This window comes from Pseudorca crassidens, chromosome 5, assembly GCF_039906515.1.
Source record: "Pseudorca crassidens isolate mPseCra1 chromosome 5, mPseCra1.hap1, whole genome shotgun sequence".
Classification (NCBI taxonomy): Eukaryota; Metazoa; Chordata; class Mammalia; order Artiodactyla; family Delphinidae; genus Pseudorca; species Pseudorca crassidens.
This window is the reverse complement of record NC_090300.1, coordinates 58,578,429-58,601,488: the sequence shown is the minus strand read 5'-3', so window position 1 is coordinate 58,601,488 and position 23,060 is coordinate 58,578,429. Positions and strand designations below refer to the sequence as shown.

Below are 23,060 nucleotides of genomic sequence, written 5' to 3'. Positions count from 1 at the left end.
AAATACAAACACATGGAGGTTAAACAATACACAACTAAATAACCAAGAGATCACTGAAGAAATCAAAGGGGAAATCAAAAAATTCCTAGAAACAAATGACAGTGAAAACACGATGATCCAAAACCTATGGGATGCAGCAAAACAGTTCTAAGAGGGAAGTTTATAGAAACAAAATCCTGCCTCAAGAAACAAGAAAAATCTCAAGTAAACAACCTTACACTACACCTAAAACAACTAGACAAAAAAGAAGAAAAAAACCCCAAAGTTAGCAGAAGGAAAGAAATCATAAAGATTAGATCAGAAATAAATGAAAAAGAAATGAAGGAAACGATAGCAAAGATCAATAAAACTAAAATCTGGTTCTTTGAGAAAATAAACAAAATTTATATATCATTAGCCAGACTCATCAAAAAGGGAAAAACTCAAACCAATGGAATTAGAAATGAAAAAGGAGAAGTAACAGCTACATTGCAGAAATATAAAAGATCGTGAGAAATTACTACAAGCAACTCTATGACAATAAAATGGACAACCTGGAAGAAATGGACAAATTCTTAGAAAAGCACAACCTTCCGAGACTGAACCAGGAAGAAATAGAAAATAAAAACAGACCAATCACAAGCACTGAAATTGAGACTGTGATTAAAAATCTCCCAACAAACAAAAGCCCAGAACCAGATGGCTTCACAAGTGAATTCTATCAAACATTTAGAGAACACCTAACATCTACCCTTCTCAAACTGTTCCAAAATATACCAGAGGGAGGAACACTCCTAACCTAATTGTATGAGGCCACCATCACCCTGATACCAAAACCAGACAAAAACGTCACAAAAAAAAGAAAACTACAGGCCAATATCACTTATGAACATAGGTGCAAAAATCCTCAATAAAATATTAGCAAACAGAATCCAACAGCTTAATAAAAGGATTATACACCATGATCAAGTGGGGTTTATCCTAGGCCTACAAGGATTCTTCAATATACACAAATCAATCAATGGAAAAACCATATTAAAAAAATTGAAGGAGAAAAACCATATGATCATCTCCATAGATGCAGAAAAAGTTCTCATCAAAATTCAACAACGATTTGTGATAAAAGTCCTCCAAAAGAAGGCATAGAGGGAACTTATCTCAACATAATAAAGGCCATATATGACAAACGCACAGCCAACATCGTTCTCAATGGTGAAAAACTGAAACCATTTCCACTGAGATCAGGAAGAAGACAAAGTTGCCCACTCTCACCACTATTATTCAACATAGTTTTGGAAGTTTTAGCCACAGCAATCAGAGAAGAAAAAGAAATAAAAGGAATCCACATGAGAAAAGAAGAAGTAAAACTGTCACTGTTTGCAGATGACATGATACTGTACATAGAGAATCCTAAAGTAGCCACCAGAAAACTACTAGATCTAATCAATGAATTTGGTAAAGTAGCAGGATACAGAATTAATGCACAGAAATCTCTGGCATTCCTACACACTAACGATGAAAAATCTGAAAGAGAAATTAAGGAAACACTCACATTTACCATTGCAACAAAAAGAATAAAATACCTAGGAGTAAACCGACCCAAGGAGACAAAAGACCTGTATGCACAAAACTATAAAACACTGATAAAGGAAATTAAAGATGATACAAACAGATGGAGAGATATACCATGTCCTTAGATTAGAAGAATCAACATTGTGAAAATGACTATACTATCCAAAGCAATCTATAGATTCAGTGCAATCCCTATCAAGCTAGCAATGGCATTTTTCACAGAACTAGAACAAAAAATTTCACAGTTTGTATGGAAACACAAAAGACCCTGAATAGCCAAAGAAATCTTGAGAAAGAAAAATGGAAGTGGAGGAATCAGGCTCCCTGACTTCAGACTATACCACAAAGCTACAGTAATCGAGAAAATATGGTACTGGCACAAAAACAGAAATATAGATCAATGGAATAGGATAGAAAGCCCAGAGATAAACCCACGCACCTATGGTCACCTTATCTTTCATAAAGGAGGCAAGAATATACAATGGAGAAAAGACAGCCTCTCAATAAGTGGTGCTGGGTAAACTGGACAGCTACATGGAAAAGAATGAAATTAGAACACTCCCTAACACCATACACAAAAATAAACTTAAAATGGATTAAAGACCTAAATGTAAGGCCAGAAAATATCAAACTCTTAGAGGAAAACATAGGCAGAACACTCTATGATATAAATCACAGCAAGATCCTTTTTGACCCACCTCCTAGAGAAATGGAAATTAAAAGAAAAATAAATCAATGGGACCTAATGAAACTTAAAAGCTTTTGCACAGCCAAGGAAACAATAAACAAGACAAAAAGACAACCGTCAGAATGGGAGAAAATATTTACAAATGAAACCACGGACAAAGGATTAATATCCAAAATTAGAAGCAGCTCATGCAGCTCAATATCAAAAAAACAAACAACCCAATCCAAAAATGGGCAGAAGACCTAAATAGACATTTCTCCAAAGAAGGTATACAGATTGCCATCAAACACATGAAAGGATGCTCAACATCACTAATCATTAGAGAAATGCAAATCAAAACTACAATGATATATCACCTCACACTGGTCAGAATGGCCATCATCAAAAAGTCTACAAACAATAAATGCTGGAGAGGGTGTGGAGAAAAGGGAACCCTCTTGCACTGCTGGTTGGAAGGTAAATTGATACAGCCACTATGGAGAACAGTATGGAGGTTCCTTAAAGAACTAAAAAATAGAATTACCACATGACCCAGCCTTCCCACTACTGGGCATATACCCGGAGAAAATCATAATTCAAAAAGAGTCATGTACCACAATGTTTATTGCAGCACTATTTACAACAGCCAGGACATGGAAGCAACCTAAGTGTCCATCGACTGATGAATGGATAAAGCAGATGTGGCACACAGATACAGTGGAATATTACTAAGCCATAAAAAGAAACAAAACTGAATTATTTGTAGTAAGGTGGATGGACCTAAATCTATCATACAGAGTGAAGTAAGTCAGAAAATGAAAAGCAAATACTGTATGCTAACACATATATATGGAATCTAAAAAAAAAAATGTTCTGAAGGAATGAAGGAATAAAGGAATAAAGATGCAGATGTAGAGAATGGACTTGAGGACATGGGGAGGAGGAAGGGTAAGATGGGATGAAGTGAGAGAGTGGCATGGACATATATACATCACCAAATGTAAAACAGATAGCTAGTGGGGTCCAGCCACATAGCACAGGAAGATCAGCTCAGTGCTTTGTGACTACCTAGAGGGGTGGGGTAGGGAGGGTGGGAGGGAGACGCAAGAGAGAGGGGATATGGGGATATACGTGTAAGTATAGCTGATTCACTTTCTTATACAGAAGAAACTAACACACCATTGTAAAGCAATTATACTCCAATAAATATGTTAAAAAAATAAATAAATAAAAATAAATGCCTTCGTTATTGCCCCTTATTACCATTCAGTGTGTAAGTCACTGGTAGATTATTGCTGCTTTCAGAAAACAAACTAATTTATTAGTGTGGTAACTTATAAAATTTAAGTATTTTTGAGATTCTTTTTTCAAGTTATAATGAAAATTTCCAAATAAACCCAAAAGAAGAGAGAGCAGTACAATGAACTCTCATGTTCCTATTACCCATCTTTGGTAACCATCAACTTTTCACTGTTCTTCAGGAAATTTTTTTGAAAGTGGAGCTTTCACGAATCCCAAGAAAAACCTAAAATCCACTGCAGTGGATTTAGATTAATTAAACATTTCTCAATCTTCAAAAGATTCCATCTTTTTCACTCAGGATGATTTAGTTCAAATTTAGTGGACTAACCTCAGGGAAATGGCTTATTTTCTTATGTGAATAGTTTAATTTCTCTTCATTTCAAAACCAAAGTTAGAATATCAAACCAGAGGGAGAGCTCCAAAGATATTACACTCATCTAGTTATTACTGACTGTTTCCTTAGTGGTCTAGAAGATGCTGTAAACTACTGACCCATGTAAGAACATGGGTAAATCTTAAAAGTCATTATGCTAAGTAAAATAAACCACACACAAATGGCTACATACTGTGTGACTCCATTTTTTATGATATTCTGAAAGACAAAACTGTAAGGGCAAAATCATTTTTAAACTCTCACTAGTTTCTGGATACTTGAGCTCATACTTCTTTCTTCCTGATAACCTATTCAGGAATATCTTAACTTCCCAAGGGAGACAACGGCAGCTGACTTTCCTCTTTTGACATTTTTTCCAGACATGTAAGAAAGTCAGAGATTTCAAAGCAGTACAAAGAGAAGGAGAGACTCACTTACAGTTCTGGATTACATGCATGCACACTGGGGTTTGGCTGATCTTAAATGTACAGATTTATCTATTTCATCTTTCATAATGTCTTCTTTATTATACTACATATGGAAATGTCAGTGCAAATTATTAAACTAGTAAATACATTATGAAAGTCATAAAATGTTAGTTTGCATTACATTTCAATCAAGAATTATGGCTAATCCAAAGCACCGTTCATTATCCTTCTCTTTTTCTAGTTCAGTGTCTGTGATACTGGACACTCTGTGGGTATCTAAAAGGTCATTTTCTAATATACACCAGTAGCCCTTGGGGTTGGGAGAAAACCACCCTGCAGTCGTGGCATGATTGCTTTCATTCTGAGATATAATACATATCATTTTAGTGAAAGTCATAAAAAGAATGCAGAAACAAAAGTGTGAACTCTAACAATAAATAGGAAAGATGTTCTGAAAATTTCTTTGAAACAGGTGAGGAGTAACTAAATTTAAAAAAGAGATAACTCTAGCAAGACATTATCACAAACTGCATAATTTTTTTTGTTACTTTGTAGAAAAAAACATGCTTTCCTTTTCCATAAATGTTCTGCAAACAATATTTTCCAAGTTTCTTGAATTTACTTCTCACGATATTCTAGGAATTAGACACAGGTCCTGCTATGAGGAGGCTTACAGTGTAGTTGCAAAGACAGAACAGGTTCCACATTTACTCAAAACATGAATGAAGGAGAAGAAATCCCAAAGTAACCAAGTTTACCACAACATGCCAAAATTGGCAGAATTGGGAACTTAAACACTAAATTCAATTTTTAAGAAATAAATTTACACTTTTACACACATTCTCTATAGATGCATGCCTGCAACTATAACCATAAGAGAGTAGAAAGTAAAGGACTTCAGAACATAGGACATTGGTTGAAGGGACAATGATAAAAAAAAATCAGCAATAGATCATTCCTTAAAACACTTAGGGGGACTTTCTTGGCGGTGCAGTGGTTAAGAATCCACCTGCCAATGCAGGGGACATGGGGTCGAGCCCTGGTCTGGGAAGATCCCACATGCTGAGGAATAACTAAGCCTGTGTGCCACAACTACTGAGCCTGAGCTCTAAGGTCTGCGAGCCACAACTACTGAGCCCACATGCCACAACTACTGAAGTCTGTGCACCACAACTACTGAGCCTGCGCTCTAAGGTCTGCGAGCCACAACTACTGAGCCCACATGCCACAACTACTGAAGTCCGTGCACCACAACTACTGAGCCTGCGCTCTAAGGTCTGCGAGCCACAACTACTGAGCCCACATGCCACAACTACTGAAGTCCGTGCGCCTAGAGCCCACGATCCGCAACAAAGAGAAGCCACCAAAATGAGAAGCCCGCATGCAGCAATGAAAAGCAGCCCCTGCTTGCTGCAACTAGAGAAAGCCCGCAGCAACTATAGAAAGCCCACACGTAGCAACAAAAACCCAATGCAGCCATAAATAAATAAATATATAAAAAAAACAAAAAAACACTTAGGGATGGTTTTATGCATATTAAAAAAAATGAAAATATCAAGAAATGCCAGATTATAGAGAAAAAGGCAGTTTTGCAGAATCATTTTATTCAAAAGTGGTTCATCTTACCTCAGCTACCAGTTGCTGAAGAGATGGTGAAGCTACAGAGTAGAGACTTGAGTTACCGCTTACAGGACTGTGGAGACTAACATAAGCCACAACATTCTTCTGCAGAACCTTCTTGAAATCCTGACATTAAAAAAAAAAAAAATCTATCTTTAACAGAAATAAAAGTAACAGATTCCACTTTACCAGTTACATGTTGAATAATAAACACTTCCTACCTAAAATCATTACATTGCATAATACTCTCTTTTTTTTTAATGTAAAGCCATCCCATACTATTTACTAGAGTACCCAAGGGTCATAAAGGGGTTTTAAATAAGGGTGGTGAGGAGTTTCATATAACATACAACAAAATATTTTAAAGCATGTTCATGTTCCTAAAAAAGGTAAAAATTTAAGAGAAAATGTCCCTATATGGTTAATATAGTATGAGATTCAACTTCAGAATACAGGATGGAATATTTGCTCTAGTGACAGCATTTAATTTTATAGTCATTGAATTAGAGAACAGACATGGATAAATCACTTCAGTGTTTAATAAAACCAGCCCTTTCCTTTGAAGTGTTGAGCTACTTTTTGCACAAAGCAGCTTTTTATTCTGAGCAAAATAAGGCATAATACAATTGTGGCCTTGCACATATTACTTGAAGTAAAACCTGATGCATTTCATCCACATTAGTAGAATAAAATGATTCAGTATAATAGTTTTCCACTTTTCTGCTAAACCCTACTTCCAAAAATTGAAGACCACTGATCCTATTAATAATGTACCACTAAGAAGTCCTTCTGTTATTTGCTTCCTTTTCTTGTGCAAATATGTAATGAGTAATTATCATGATGGCAGGTCTATAGATATATCCTAAAAATTGTATTATATTATTTTGTATCTTAGAAACATATCTTTCTTCTTCCAACACTATCAGATGAAAGTCTGCAAGGACTAGTACGCCTAGCAAATCAATAATATTATTCCTAGTTCATGTTGAAAATTCAGCTATACCTCTGTAAAAGAAGTGAAAAGATAGTTTATTTAAAAATAAATATTTTAAATAAATAGAAATGATGAACTGTGGTTTACACATAATATTGCTATTAAAAATGTCCATTATTACACAAGAGCTATAGAAAAACAGCTTCTAATTAAATACTACCATACTGACAATGTCTATATGTCAGTCCATTTAACTCTCATGAGAACCTCACAACCTAGGCATTAGTGTACTCATTGGAACAATCAAGTCTTGAGAAGTTAATCTTGCCTAAGACCACTTGTTTTATGGTAGAGAGGATTTGAACTCAGATTTCTTTGACTACAAAGTCTATAGTATTTCCACAATAGCCTGAAGATGAAGATTCTTCACAGGAGAAATGGTACTTTTTAAAGAACCTATTTAGTAAAATGTTATAATTTTCCTCAAGGATTGAAATCAGTATTGAGTCAAATCTCTAATAACTTTATCACTATAAATTCCATTTGACCAGTATAACCTAATCTTTTTAATTACAACTCTGAGTTTCAAGGGGTTCCTGTGTAAGCAAAATTAGAAAGGGCATTATGACCTGTCAACAAGTGCTTTCCTTACTTATCTTCATTAGGGAATATATTTAGCACACAAATTACTTTCTTCTAAAAGAAACTTTTTCATTTTCAGAAGGAGTAGGTTTGATAAGAGTAGACAGAACAGTAAAACTAATAGTTTTCTAAATTCCTCCTCAACCAGATTGTTACAAAAAGGCTTCATGAACTGTATTGAAATAATCTAAGATACAGCAATTTACAATAATACATTTTATAAGCTAATAATCAAATCCATATATTATTCACCATTTTCTTTGCTTATATATTTTTGCTCACCTAGTCAAGGAAAAAGCCAGAAAGTGACTGGATGTATAATTAGTTGTCAAATATGCATACATACATATAATAAATACTCTAAGACAGAGGTCCCTAACCTTTTTGAATAGGAAGAAACTTTTCTACCATAAACATTTTTTCCTATAGACTCCCCACAGTATAGTAGTTGTATTTTTAGTATCTGTTGATTGAGAAACTATAAAATTACCAAAAGGTACAATGCAGTCAATCATCAAAATATTTTATTAACTACAAAAATATTTACTTAATTTGAAAATGTAATTGTTCACATACACACAAGGCCACAATACTGAACAAACTGCAGGTTACCATGTATGATGCTCAAATAAATTGAAGGACTATTTGCAGTACACTTCACTTTCCCATGCAGAGGGGTTAAGGATATTTAGGAATTTAAGTTAGGAACTATTAATGTTACACAAGCCTACTTTGAGAACACAGCTTAGAAATACACATGCTAATTTAGAATTAACATGAGTTGACTAAGAAAATTATTAGATAGATATGGAGAAGGCTGTATGAGATAGTAGAATAAATTTTTGGAAAGAATCTTAAAGACATTTTTTTTAAATGTGCCTTATTGTTACAAGAAAACTAAAACATTGTTTTCTTTATGATAAAAAATTCTGAATTAGTAAAATCATCCCAGATCACAAATACACTCCCCAGATTGTTTCTTAAATTGTTTATATCCTTAAAGTATGGAATTTGGAATAGAAGTTTGAGAGATTGGTTCAGCTATTACATTTTCCATCTTACTAAAAATCTGTCAATTTTAAAATGTTCTGTCAGCAATGGAATTTCTTTATTTGAACTAGTTCTTTTGAGTAATGGGAAAAAATTCACACCACTAATTTGAATACAGAAAAGCATTTCAATTTGCAATGTGTGAATCTTGATAAATTTTACAACTGTAAAATTTTTCTCATTTTGAAGACCTCTTTCTCTCAAAATAAAAAGATCTTTGCTATTTTCTTTTTTATACCTTTTTTGATTTTTCTTGATAGCCAATAGACATTTTATCTTTTTTTGAGTAATTAAATGAAAAATGAAATGAGAATTTCTCATTATATATTTGATATTTTTTTCTGCAAAGCTGAAGCAGTATACAAACTAGGATATCAAATGGTTTTATTTCCCTAGCTAAAGTTGTATAGGTTTTTTTCCTACATATTTCCATTAAACTTCTTTTTATAAAGTCATAAAAATAAATAGAATATCTAAGAGTTTTATGATGTTTTTATTGTTGTTAATGTGGCATCAATCCAAAGTTGTCATATCCCATTAAAAACACAGTGCATTTGTGAGACACAAACATATCAGAAATATTTGAAAATGTACTCCAGTTGTATTCTAACTGTGATCCATTGCACACAAGATTTCATTTGAACAAAGGCTTCCTAAGGTAGTTAGATAAGTGGATAGGTAGAGATATAGGTAGAAAAGAAGGAGCAGGGAGGTAGGGGTGTAAGAATAGAGGGAGGAAGGATTGAACGGAGGGAGAAAACAAGGGTAGAAGGAAGGAAACTGCTATTTTGAGTCCAATGCCTATATTGTTTAGGTAAGGTATAATGCTAAGTTAATAAACATTTTACATACAAGATTGTTTCCTAATTCCAGAAAATTGCTAGAAAATTAAAAAAAAAAAAAAGGTAATGGTATGTATCACTTGACCCTTTCTTGTCCAGTGTCTGTCAACCTAAGAAGAAACACAATAACCAGGTAAACACCACTGTGGGTGTAACAGTGTGTAGGTCTGGTAGCAATAAGAAGAAGATACCTGTAGATCATACACAAATCACTGTGGTCTAACTCTAATTCCCTAGCATTCTTAGAAGTGATCTCAGCAAATGAGCATACTGCACACCCTGGTTGAGACGCACATTCTTGTTCATGGCTTTATCAATTTGACTTTGTCTACTTTAGTCCAGAGCAAGAGCGAGAGTGAGAGCGAGAGAGTGACTGCGCAATTTTGAGAGCAAGGCATAGTAATTTATGCACGTTTACCTCTCCCCATTCATAGGAGCCAATATTTCCAAAAGCTGTTCCACCCCATGAACAGAAAACAATAGTGCGGTCTGGTCTCCACCCTCTCTTGACTCTTGACATCAAGGCCTGGATAAAAGCTGTGATGACGGCAGTGCTGCTGGCCCATTCTTGTCCATTATAACTGTACGCGGTATGATGATGGCTGCCAACTATGATATAACGGTCTGCAAATAGAAGACAACAAGAGCCATTATAATACAATATACATCTTAACAATAAATTTAATGACATTTACATGATCCTATTGCACAACCGAGCAACAATTATGCAAAATTGTTCTGATAATTAAAACTAACATTTTTCCCCCACTGTCTTGACTCACACATGTGTGTATATCAAAGCAGAGGCAGCTGCTGAACTCAATTATGAATCCAAAGCTTAGATCCATATTACTGTCGTCTCAAGATGCATATTAATTAATGAAGTATACAAATATGCCACAATGAAACCCTTATCTAACATTTTGCCAGAATCATAGTGGGAAGTGCCCTATAAACAATGTGTATATGCTCAGTAAGTATTAATGAACTATTCATACATTTGAGGGAACAGTTATTCAGTAGCTGTAAGTATTAAAAATGTGGTAGTCATGTATGGACTTTGCAATAAATGAAGTATTTAGGGAATCAGTTTTCACTTCCAACTTAGAGTTTTAGACCCTCTCCTTTATCTGATGGAAAAAATAAATCATCATCAAAAGTCATCCAAATACTTTTTCTTTTTTGCATATTTTATTTCACATAATCATACAAAATCCATTAGATACACTACTAGAAAGATCTCCATGACACATTGATGGCTTCTGAATAACGTATATTGCTGACAATTGTTAGTAATAAGGTAGACTAAAAATGTATCTCCAGAGTTTCCTCTGATTTTGCCAGTGAATGTTGGTACACAGCTAAATTTACTTTATCAAGTAGCCCTACAATCTGTGTAAAAATATTTTTCTTCATTAAGTGTCATTTCCTTAGGAGATGTCCCATAACTTGATGGTTAAGTGTACAGAGTTTAAAGCCTTTCTGCTTGGGTTTGAATCCAGGCCATTCATCTTACTAGTTGTATGACCTTAGAAAGCTTATTTAGGCTCTCATGCCTTAAATTCTTCAACCATAAAATGGGAATAAAAATAGTACATACATCATTCAGTTTTTTTGAGTTTTAAGTTAGTTACTATTTGTAAGGCACTTTGAATAACATCTGACATATAATAAGTACTACACATGTATGGAATGAATGAATCACACCTTGACTTCATGGCATCAAAACACTACTTTACTGGAAACATAACTGTGTGAAACTATTTTAGTTTTCCACACTGATATTGGAACCAACAATGAATTTGATCTGTCAACAATTTATCAAAACTTAATTAATGGTATACACAGTGTGCCTGCAATGTTGAATTGATTCACTCATCTCCCAGATATGTATAAAAATTCTGTTGGAATTGTCTGTATTCTGGATAAACCATATATAAAAACCTTAATACTAACTGATGGTTATTTCTAATTTTCAGAGTCATTAAATAAGAAAAGTATGTGAATGAACAGCCAATATTTTTGTGTAGAATTCAAATAAATAAAATTGAGAAGCTTTACATATTATACACCTAGGAATACTACTAGTAAATTGATTTTTTAAATTTGGGGTTTTTTTTCTACATTGAATTCAATAATTTTTTTTTTTTATCCTATAGTGAGTATAATTTTGTACAGTTTGGTTTTCCAAAAATAACTAGCGAATGTAGCAATGATGATAAATATTTCTAATGCTTCAATTAGAGATCCTTATGATATAAATTTGTTGAAATGGTTGAAATGCAATAGTAACAATTTCCAAATTCATTTATATCTTGTATTTAAAGATATTATGATCAGAGGTTGTTCATCAGAGAGAGGTTGCTACTGTAAGGAAACCAGAGAGAAGATGTCCGTGAATTTTTAAAGAGTTGGCAGGCAGGAAACTTGATGGGAATGTAAAACTTGATCTCAGAATTTCCTGGGTTAGCAATTATGGAGTCAGTTTGACTAAGATCATGGAGAAGAATTATGCTCCAAGGATGACTTCAGTAAATATCCCAACCAAATCAATAGCAATGACACAAATGTACTAAAAGACTACTGCATTCTACCATGTAAAACAAGCACCGCAGACAGTAATATGTCATTCAACCTCACAATATGTTCAGAAGTGTTGTTAATTTGTTAATATATTTGTCAGTTATTTTCACTTTTTTAGCCTATATAGTATCATCTGAAGATTCCATAAGCATCCCATAACAAGGTATAAAACTATTTCAAATGTAACCAGGTGATCCTTTTCATAAGCACCTTCAAAACCTAAGCCATGCAAACATTAGGCAGAATTGTCAGTGGACCAAGGGTCAGAGATGGGACACAGACTAACAATGAAAGATTTGAAAACCAAAATTTTTATTTTTTTTAAAAACACATAATTAAAACTAAAATATTTCCTTTTTAAAAAAGTCTTTTCTTGATATAAATAAAATCTTCAATGGTGTTACAGTGAATAAAGAAAAAGAAAACATTGGTTTCTATAGCTTTTACTCACAGGTACATGCCAATTTAACAAATCTAAACTCTGTTTTCTCTGTTTTGTTTTGTTTCCCTCTTACATTCTCTACTATGATTTATCTTTGAAGGGATGTGGTAAGAAAGAATAAAGACTTGCTTCTTGGTTTTATATACCACCCTTTAGAGTGGTATGAACTTGTAATTACATCTAAAGTAGGACATTTAACTATGCTATTAAATTGTTACAGAGCATTTTCTTGTGATATTTCATATAAAGTGTAGATTATAAATATTTGGGTCTACTTACCTGGAGATGTCGAGCCCTTTAAATATCCAACAACATTAGTAACTGTTTCAAATTTTGTGACTGTCTGAATTTGCATGCTGACAATTCTTTCCTCTGGGGGGGAAAAGAAAATTAAAAGATACTTGTTTCTCTATATTCTGCTGTTTTTTTTTTTTCTTAAAGCATTCAAATTTATTTATCCAATATGATCAGACAAATAATTCCAAACAACTGAATTTTTCTAGATAACCAACGTTACATTTTTCGGCAAATATGTATTTGAAACTTTGTGTAGACATTTTAGGTGCTTGTTATATAATGATGACTAAGATACAATTGCTAGCCTCATAGAACTTCAGAACCATAAATAGGCAATTCTAAATTTCACATTAAAAACTGCAGTGGGGTTCAACAGGAAAGCACACAGAACAAGACCTCAAGGAGATGTGGACAACTCATATTTTTAAAACTGAAAAAAATCAGATAAAAATATTTTCAAAGAATTTTAAGTACTTGTCTAGCTTCAGAAAAATAGCATGTGAAGATGATTTAACTTTTTTTGTATGATTCATTATTACATTATCACACTGAAAACTATAAAGCATTACACAAATTAAAAGAATACAGATTCTTAAAACTACACTTATTTTCAAATCTTGGAGTTTTCATTTCTACCTGTGTTTGTAGGTTTCTCACCTCTCTACTAAATCTCTGCCACCTGCCCTGCCTCTTTGAGTTCTTCTATTAATGCTTGATATTCAAAAATTTTGACAACAAATAAGGCAAAGACACCAATCAGAAAGGACTTCAGTCACAGCCCTGAAGTGGTCTTTGAAGGTCTTTGGTGATGACATGTGTTAATCCTGTATTTGATGGATCTTGGGAAGTCTGGGGGCTGGGGGTGGGGGTGGGAAGGTGGTTTCTCTAGGAGAGGTCCAAGGGCAGCCAAGTGGTACTGTTGGGGAGAGGGTGGCAATTAGATAGCAAGCAATGCAAAGTAGACATGCTATACTGATGGGCCTTCAAATGTCACTTCTTACTGCTATATGAAAACTGTTATGATAAATAAGTTGCTTCTTTCTTTGAATGTGCCCTACTAACAATTTAAATAGAAAATCAGTACACTGAAAAAATTATAACTAAACAAGAATAAAGAGACCTCAAGAGAACACCTGAGTGCCTCATATAGGAGAAAAGGAAATCTGCTTATTGTGTATTGTGAATATTGTAATCTGAGTATTGCAGTTCTAATTTACGTGCTATGCATTTCTGTTCAATATTTTTTAAGTATTATACTTTGTGAGGTTTTTTAGAGCAGTTTCAAAATACAGAAAAACTGAGCAGAAAACACAGAGTTCCCAAATACCCTCTCTCCCCTGCTCCTATTATTAATATCTTACATTAGCATGATCAATATCTGTTACCATTAATGAGACAATATTAATACATTAAGTCCATAATTTATATTAAGGGTCACTCTTTGTATTGTACACTCTATGGGTTTTGACCTAAGCATAATGGCATGTATCCACAATTATAGTATCATATAGAATAGTTTCATTGCCCTAAAAATTTCCTGTGCTATACCTGCTTATACTTTCCTCTCTCCCTTCCTCTTGAGCCCCTGGCAACCACTGATCTTTTAAATGTCTCTACAGTTTTGCCTTTTCCAGAATGTGATACACTTGAAATCATATGTTTGTTTTTAGTCATTAATTCCCTGTTCTAAGTTTGTTCCAAATTGTCCAGATAAATGAACTTTAGATGAGGCAGTCATGAACTTATAGTTGTTGTTTTTAATATTTTCATCTTATTTTTGAGTTAGAAAACCAGAGAAGATTCTTCAGCTGTATCTAAGATTCAATATTAATTTTTTTTCAAATTCAGCAATGAGAAAACCTTATAATATGTACAAATGTAAGGCAAACTCCTTGAAATATTACCTTATATTAATATAGTGCCTTACAATTTATATTTCCATTTGCACACACATGTACTAATTCTCATTGGATCTCTTTTTCTCTGTGAAGCATTAATCCTGTTAAGGATTCCTCTGTGAAGCTGTTATCCTTGTTACTGCATTTCATTTTAAGCAGTGTCATACTGTTTTAATTAACATAACTTTATCATGACTGAAGTAATGGGTCCCCTACCACCACCACCACCACCGTCACTGTCATCGTCTCTTTTAATTATTATTCAATGTGGGGGGATTTATGGACCACTACTTTCATATAAACTTTTATATTAGTTCGTCATGTGCCATGGAAAGACATTTCAGGATTTCATTAGGATTGTATTAAATTAATGGAACCATTTGAGAAAATCATGCATTTTATCTATGAATATGGTATGCCTCTCAATTTATTTCAGTTGATTTTATGTCTTTTATGAAGTTTTATATTTTTCTTTATAAAAGGTTTGCACAACTATTATTAAATTTATTTTTAAGGTTTTCCTGCTATGTTAACAAAATATAGCATTTATAATTATTTTACTGTGTATAAGCATGCTATTTAATTTCATATATTAGTCTTATAACAAACCTTCTTGTTAATCTCCTATAGGTTTTAATGGTTAATCTATAGGGTTTTTATTTTTGTTAATTTCACTGTAGATATATACCAAAAAATAGTTTTGCTTATTCCTTTTAAAACTGTAAAGCTTTTATCTACTGCTCTCATCATTTTGTATAGGACTGCCAGTGCACTGTGGAATGGAGGCAGTAAAAGCAGCATTCCTTCGTCCTTTCCTTGTGTTCTTCACTTCTACAAAATGTTTCTACAACTGTGTTTTTTTTTACGTAGTTTGCTATAGGTGTCTGGGAAATTCCTTCTATAAGGAAGATCACTTTTGCTCTTCCTTTGCTAATAGATTTTAGCATAAACAGATGTTGAATCAACTTTTGAGATAACTGCAAGGCTTTTCACTTTACAATGTTAAAAAATGCATGTATTCCTGGAATAAGCCCTTCTTGGTCATGATATATTTTCTGTCTTTGGTTACTAATATTTTCAGGATATATGCATATATATTTATAAGTGGCTTATTGATAATTATACTTCTCAATTTTTTCTTGTCTGATTTTGATATGTGGATTATATAACCTCACAAATGTTTAGTGATCTTTGTTTCTTTTCATTGATTCTGTAAGAGTTTATGTAGCACAGACATTATCCATTTTACAAAGGAGAGTTAGTGTTCGTATATAAAACTATTTCATCCTGGTATTTTTCGTGTGTGTTGCAGGGAGGAGTACTTTTTCACTCAATGTATATTTTCATTTTATTTCACTTAATATTTTCAAATTATTAACGAATATAAGTAAATTCAGATTTTTACATGTTTATTTCTTCTAAATGCATTTAGCTGTTTGCTTTATTCTAATGCTTCAGAAAAAATACTGTCATTTAACTATAATTTTGTTTCCTTTCCTATTTCTAAGATCAATTTACTTCTGTCTTTTTTGTTTCCCTTCATCAGTTTTACCAGAGTTTAGCTAATTTTTTAGAATTTTCAGAAAACCAGTTTTAGGATTTGTGGATCCTCAATATTTTTTTCTTTATTTTTTGCTCCAATATTATATTCTACGCTTATTAGTATCTTTGTTAAATTTTGCCTGAATATATTCTCTGGCGTTTTTTAACCTAAATTTTTAAGTTAAAACGCTTAGCTCATTACTTTTTAATCTTTATACATGTCTTTAAGGCTACAGATTTTCTATTGTGGTGAAGCACACTAATTTTGATATATGTATATATATATATATAAATTGATTTGATATATATTTGTATATATATATAAATTTAAAATTCTAGCATTTTAAATTTCTATGATAATTATTTCTATAATAAATGTATTAGTTCAAAGAATTCTTAAAATATTCAAATATAAGGTGTGAGTTACTGTTTTAATATTGATACCTAGCTTAATTTAATTATGAACTGACAGCAAGGTCTATATACTACTGATACTTTGATTTTAGGTGAGTTTTGTGACCCTGTAGCCTATTACAGCTGATAAATAGAGAATAAACATTTTTGTGTATGTTCCATATAAAGAATGTGTATTTCCTATTACAGGGATGTAGCATTTCATATACAGGTCCAGTAAACCAAGCTTGAAAACTGTGTGGCTATAACTTTATTAACTGTTCTACATATTCTCTCTGTTAATTATTGAGACATGTTAAAGTTTCCCATTTGATGCTAATTTATCAATTTATCTTGGCAATAGTATAATATTTTTCCTTCTATATTTTTAGACTACTTAGTTACATGTATGCAAGTTTGGAATTGCTACAACTTCCTGGTTTCTATATAGATTATATAGAACAATTATTCTTTATATTGTTTCTATCCCAATTTTTCTCCCTAAAGTCTCCCCCCCCATTAATATAATTATCCTATCTTTCTTTTGCTTAGTATTTCTCCAATACTTATTTTCCCAGCATTGCATTTGCTTTTGTCAGGCATCCCAGGGGCATTTCTGGCTTGGGCACAATTTTTATGCTAATTTTTTGGCTTGATGTTTCTATACTACAATGTTAATGAAAATTCTGAGCCAGGATTTTTTATTTCTAGAGACATTAAAAAAGATTTTTTTTAAATTTTTTATCCAGAGCTCAGGCAGAAGAAAGCTTTTCTCCATCAGTGGGTGGATTTCTTTCTAGTTTTTCTACTTCAACTCCATGATCCTGGTTTATATAGATGTTAGTTACAACTCCTTTCTCCCTATAGGCTCATAACCATGTCTTTTGTCCCCCTGTGAGTTCTATATTCCCACTCTAATTTACCTAATTCACTGGGATCCATGACCTCCCAAAACTAGGTGACCAGAGGGTCAACTTTTCTGCTTATTTCTCTGATTTTTCATTGTCTTCATGTTTCCTTCTGGACATTTTACTTTCTTTTTTGACAGATGCCTTTAAAGACATTTTTTTCTTATGGCTCATACAGAGTTCCTAGACATTTGCATGAACAGATTTCAAATTATTTTACCTGCCCTCTTCTACAGCCTTAAGTCTAAGAGTTTTATTTAAAAGAAACACAGAGGTCTGAGAAAGTTGAACACAACCTTTTTTGCAAGGTTCTTTTCAAGTGACAGAAGGTTCTTTTCAACTGACAGAAGGACTTCCTTATGTGTCACAGGGCCAAGACCAGGTCCAAATAATGGCATGCAACATAGCAAAAAGCAGCCTTTAATCTATTTATTTACATCCCCACACATGATGTTGATCCTAATATATGTTGTTTCATAGTATTCCATACCCATGTCTGAAAACAAATGCACATAGAGCCTGTTTTCCGTCACTAAAAGCAGCACTATGATCACACTTTCTATTTTAATAATAAATATCAGTAAAATCTTGGATAAACTTTCACATTCATATTGCTGTTGGCATTGCTAATTTAAACAACCCATAGGTAAAGTAATATTCTTCTTCATAGCAATAATATTAGCAATCTTGCACTTTGGAATTTATTCTACAAGAATAATTGTACTCTTTGCAGTACAATTATAGTAGCAATTACAGAAAACAACATAGATTTCCCAAACAGGAAAATTACTTAGAAAATTGCAATAAAATGTGTGGCTGTTAAAATATAAATTAATATGTAGAAACATGGGTACACTAGAAGTGAAAAGAACAGAATACAAATACAAATATACAGATATATATAATGATTGAACTTAGGTAAAATGTATATTTATGGTAACATATTTAAAAAGAGAGATTAATAACTTAAACATAAATTGGGTTAGGTAAAGACATTTCTCCAAAGAAAATATACAGATAGCCAAAAGGCACGTGAAAAGATGTTCAACATTGCTAATTATTAGAGAAATTCAAATCAAAACTACAATAAGATATCACCTCACACCAGTCAGAATGGCCATCATCAAAAAATCTGCAAACAAAAAATGTCAGAGAGGGTGTGGAGAAAAGGGAACCCTCCTATACTGTGGGTGGAAATGGAAATTGGCACAGCCACTATGGAGAACAGTATGGATGTTCCTTAAAAAACTAAAACTAGAGTTGCCATATGTCCCAGCAATCCCACTCTTGGGCATATGTCAGGAGAAAAACACAGTTCAAAAGGATACATGTACCCCAATGTTCATTGCAGCACTGTTTACAATAGCGAAGACATGGAAGCAACTTAAATGTGCATCAACAGATGAATGGATAAAGAAGATGTGGTACATATATACAATGGAATATTATTCAGCCATTAAAAAGAATGAAATAATGCCATTTGCAGTGACATGGATGGACCTGGAGATTATCATACTAAGTGAAGTATGTCAGACAGAGAAAGACAAATGTATGATAACACTTATATGTGGAATCTAAAAAAATATGATACAAATGAACTTATTTACAAAACAGAAACAGACTCACAGACTTAGAGAATGAACTTATGGTTACAAGAGTGGAAGGGTTGGAGAGGGGGAGGGATAGATTGAGAGTTTGGGATTGACATTTACAACACCGCTATATTTAAAATAAAATGCCTTTCCATGAAAAGAAAATTAGGATATGTGGAAAAGGCAAGATCATATAACTGATAAGCAAAGAAAACATAGATGATGAAAGTAGATCCATAGGTGACTGAGATATTGGAATTAGCAGACAAGGACTTTAAAATAACTATACTTGTTACCTGGGGGTGTAACTGGTGGGGGACTCCTAGGTGTGCTTGTTGTGTTGTTTCTTGATCTGGGTGCTGGTTACATAAGTGTGCTCAACTGTGAAAAGTAAGTGGGCTCTACAGTTATGATTTGTGTTGTTTTCTGAATATAAGTCACATTTAATAAATTTATTTATTTAAAACAACTTTTTGGCTCCATTGGGTCTTTGTTGCTGCGCACAGTCTTTCTCTAATTGCAGTGAGTGGGGGCTACTCTTCATTGTGGTGTGCAGGTTTCTCATTGTGGTGGCAGGCTCTAGGCACACAGGCTCTAGAGTGCAGGATCAGTAGTTGTGGCGCATGGGCTTAGCTGCTCTGCGGCATGTGGGATCTTCCAGGACCAGGGATCGAACCTGTGTCCCCTGCACTGGCAGGTGGACTCCTAACCATTGCACCACCAAGGAAGTCCCTATAAGTCACATTTAAATGAAAAGGTTTAAAAGCTAAAATTGTTTGACCTAATGAACAGTGGCTTAGTTCTGAAAGACCTCTGTCTATAAAGTACAATCTATTAAAAGCACAAAACCTGCAAAAAAAAATTTTTTTTAATGTGTGTAGTTTTAATTGAGATGTACTATAAATGTAAAATACACACTGGATTTTGAAGACTTAGAATGAAAAAAGAATGTAAACTATTTCATTATTATGTTTGCATATTGATGACAATATATTGATAATATTTTGGATACACTGAATTAAATAAAATATGTTATTAAAGTTAAAAAATAAATAAAATAAATAAGTTGGGTTAGGAAGTCCTGCCTGTGTCAGTTGGGGTGAAACACTGGTCATAAAGACGCTTAAGCAAACCTGAACTCTGGGCATTTATTTCTCTTTTCCAAATCCCAGGGATGGTGAAATTAAAACCTTAAGGGGATTGTCTTCTCCTTATAACATCAAATCTCTGAAAACTGGGGCTTCCTGGTGAACCAGAAGAAAATGATGGTGGTTTAGAATAGTTTCATTGTAACTGGAACACAATGACTCTCTCTCATTATACAAACCCATGAAGATATAAACTGGGGCCTGACTTCAGCTCTGCCCTCCTATAAGTCACAAGAAGATGGCTAATTCCTCCAGGGCAACATGAACTCCCAAGCTAAAGTATCCAGATATCTGAGATCCACACTCTCATAAACGAAAGTTAACACAATGAACACATATAATACTCAAAGTAAACATATTAAAACACACAATACATTAATTTAAAAATACGCATTATAACTAAACTCGCTAAAAGAAAAGGGACTGCATTAGTAATAAGAAACAGCCTGAAAACATTTTTTTAAAAAGAGGAAATAAGAGGTATGAAAAATAGAATAATTGAAAGAAATATACCAATAGGTAGGGAGAGTAGAGAGAGATGGTAAGGAATAGATAGATATAAATGAAAAATAAATTCAAGATATAGAAGATCAGATTCAGAATTTTTTCCAAGAAACCACAGAAAGGAATGAAAACATAAAATATAAACATACAAGTAAAAGACACAATGAATAGAAATGGGAGTTCTAGAAAGAACACCAGAAGGAGGAAAAACAAAAACAAATGGAGGAGAGAAAATAGTTCAAGAAAATATTTATTTTTATTATTATCTTTCCAGAGAAGAGGAGAAGCATCTACATACTTTAGCACAAAATTTAAAGGCATGAAAGACAAAGAAAAAATTACTAAAAGTTCCCCAAGTCAAAAAGTAGACCGCTTACAGAAAAAACAAGAATCAGATTGGTAACAAGCATGTCAAAAACAACATAATACAAGAAGGTCATAAGTTAATGTTGTTAAAGAAATAAAAAATAGCAAGAGGAAATTTGAACCTAGAATGTTTGGCAACAAGGAAGTGAGGGCAATCTAGGCATCCATCCTTGGAGTAATGGATGTATCAAATAGAGTAAAGCTACTCTTTAAATATTCTATAGCACTTAGAAGAAATGAAGTAAATGTACCTTTGACAACATGGATAAATATTAACTACAGACTGCTAAATGTAAAGAAAAAACTAAGAAAGAAATATACTGCTCAAGAATATTTATGTGAATTAAACATTCATGTACTCATAAACAATGTATGTTTTCTTCTTCTTCCTCTTCCCTTCCTTTCTCTTCATGAGTGAATCAGTCCTAAAGCCATTACACGGGTTGTCCAAGGTTAGCACCTCTGACAGTGGCAGTAGAAGATGATGCCACTGTGGCCCAGAGCAAGGGGTTGAAGACCATGTGAGGAAAGGAAGGCATCCAAATGGATTGGGGTAGTTTAGCACAGGGTATCAGGGCCCAAGCATGAGGAGGATATTGTGTATGTCTGTGTGTATGTAAGTCTGAATATGGAAAGGAAAGTAACTGTCAGGGGGAACAGTGTAATGAGAGAAGTCATTAAAGCTGACTAAGGTTATCCCCATTTAAGAGCTGAACAACACACAGTGTGGGAGCCTGAGTGGGGTGCATTTCAGGTGGGGAATAGGGAAAGCACTTGATATAGGGTAAATAGTCCATGTGTGACAGTGCCTGGCTTGGTTGTCAGAGCCATAATGGAGTGGGAAAGGCATTCTTGTAGAGGAAGAAGGAAAGGCATCAACTGTATACACTCAAGGGAACTGATTACTCAAGTATATATATTCAAAATAATGAGAAGCAGATTTCTCACTCTCAGAGATGGGATTTACAAACATGAAAGGAGAAAAACACTAGGTATTGATATGTACTGATGGTTTTTCAGATAGAGAGATAGATATAGATGTAAATCTATGTGTGTGTATATATATATATTCATACATATTTATATCAAAATATAGTATCAAAAAATATATTTTCCTATCTTTGTTTACTAAGAGGTACTGAAAAAAGCAACACTCCAATAGCAATGAGCACATCTAGAATCCACATCTTGTTTTCTAGACAGCACTCTCCACTCAAAGGAACTAGGGATCATTTAGGAAAAAGCTGGTAACAGGGTTGGGGTGGGGAAATACAACATGATTTGGTACACCTTGCTGTGTCAAAAACCAAGGAAATACACAAAGAATTCTGAGGAAACATCAAAGGACACAGAATCCAGGTAGAAACTGCTGTTACTGGCTGACCTAGGAAAACTTGGGTATCAAAATAAAAATAGGATTGAATAATAATCCATTGAATAAATTAGGAATATAAATCTTCATTATGTAATACATTGATACTGTATTTATAAGTAAAGAAGCATACAAACAAACAAGAAAAAGAAAATTCTTCTTTACAGCAAAATGCCGATTAATAAAAGTAGAGAGGATGATGGACTTAGAAGGTCACCGTTGGCATCATCTTGGAAATAATTACTTGAGCAAAAAAAACATCAGTGAACATTGAAACTACTGAGTGAAGGTAGAAATGGTGGGGGTAAGATGTTTGCATAACTTCAAATGCTATTGATTATAAAAAAAAAGGATAGAGCGTAACTTTAATGAGGTCTGGTGGACACCACCTTAATCAAGTGGTCAAAGTTAGCTTTACCAGTAATGGAACAAATTAATATTAGCAATCAGAAACAGTCTTATTTCCATAATACTGCTGCCAAGGGTTCAGAGCCTGAATTTATTCATGAGAAACATCAGGTAAACCCAAACTGGGGAACATTCTGAAGATAACTGGCATGTAAGTTTTAAAAGGATGAAGCAGGGCTTCCCTTGTGGCGCGGTGGT

General features: G+C 33.5%; 1 protein-coding gene across 1 annotated transcript in view; it reads right to left on the bottom strand.

The window, feature by feature from the left end:
• Positions 1-23,060, bottom strand: part of NAALADL2 (N-acetylated alpha-linked acidic dipeptidase like 2) — a 913,415-nt gene that overhangs the window by 387,030 nt on the left and 503,325 nt on the right. Inside the window, exons 7-9 of the mRNA XM_067738075.1 lie at positions 12,714-12,806; positions 9,828-10,033; positions 5,948-6,067 (exon numbers count right to left, since the gene is read on the bottom strand). Of these exons, the coding sequence (XP_067594176.1) occupies positions 5,948-6,067; positions 9,828-10,033; positions 12,714-12,806 (419 nt within the window). The remainder of the gene's footprint in view (positions 1-5,947; positions 6,068-9,827; positions 10,034-12,713; positions 12,807-23,060) is intronic.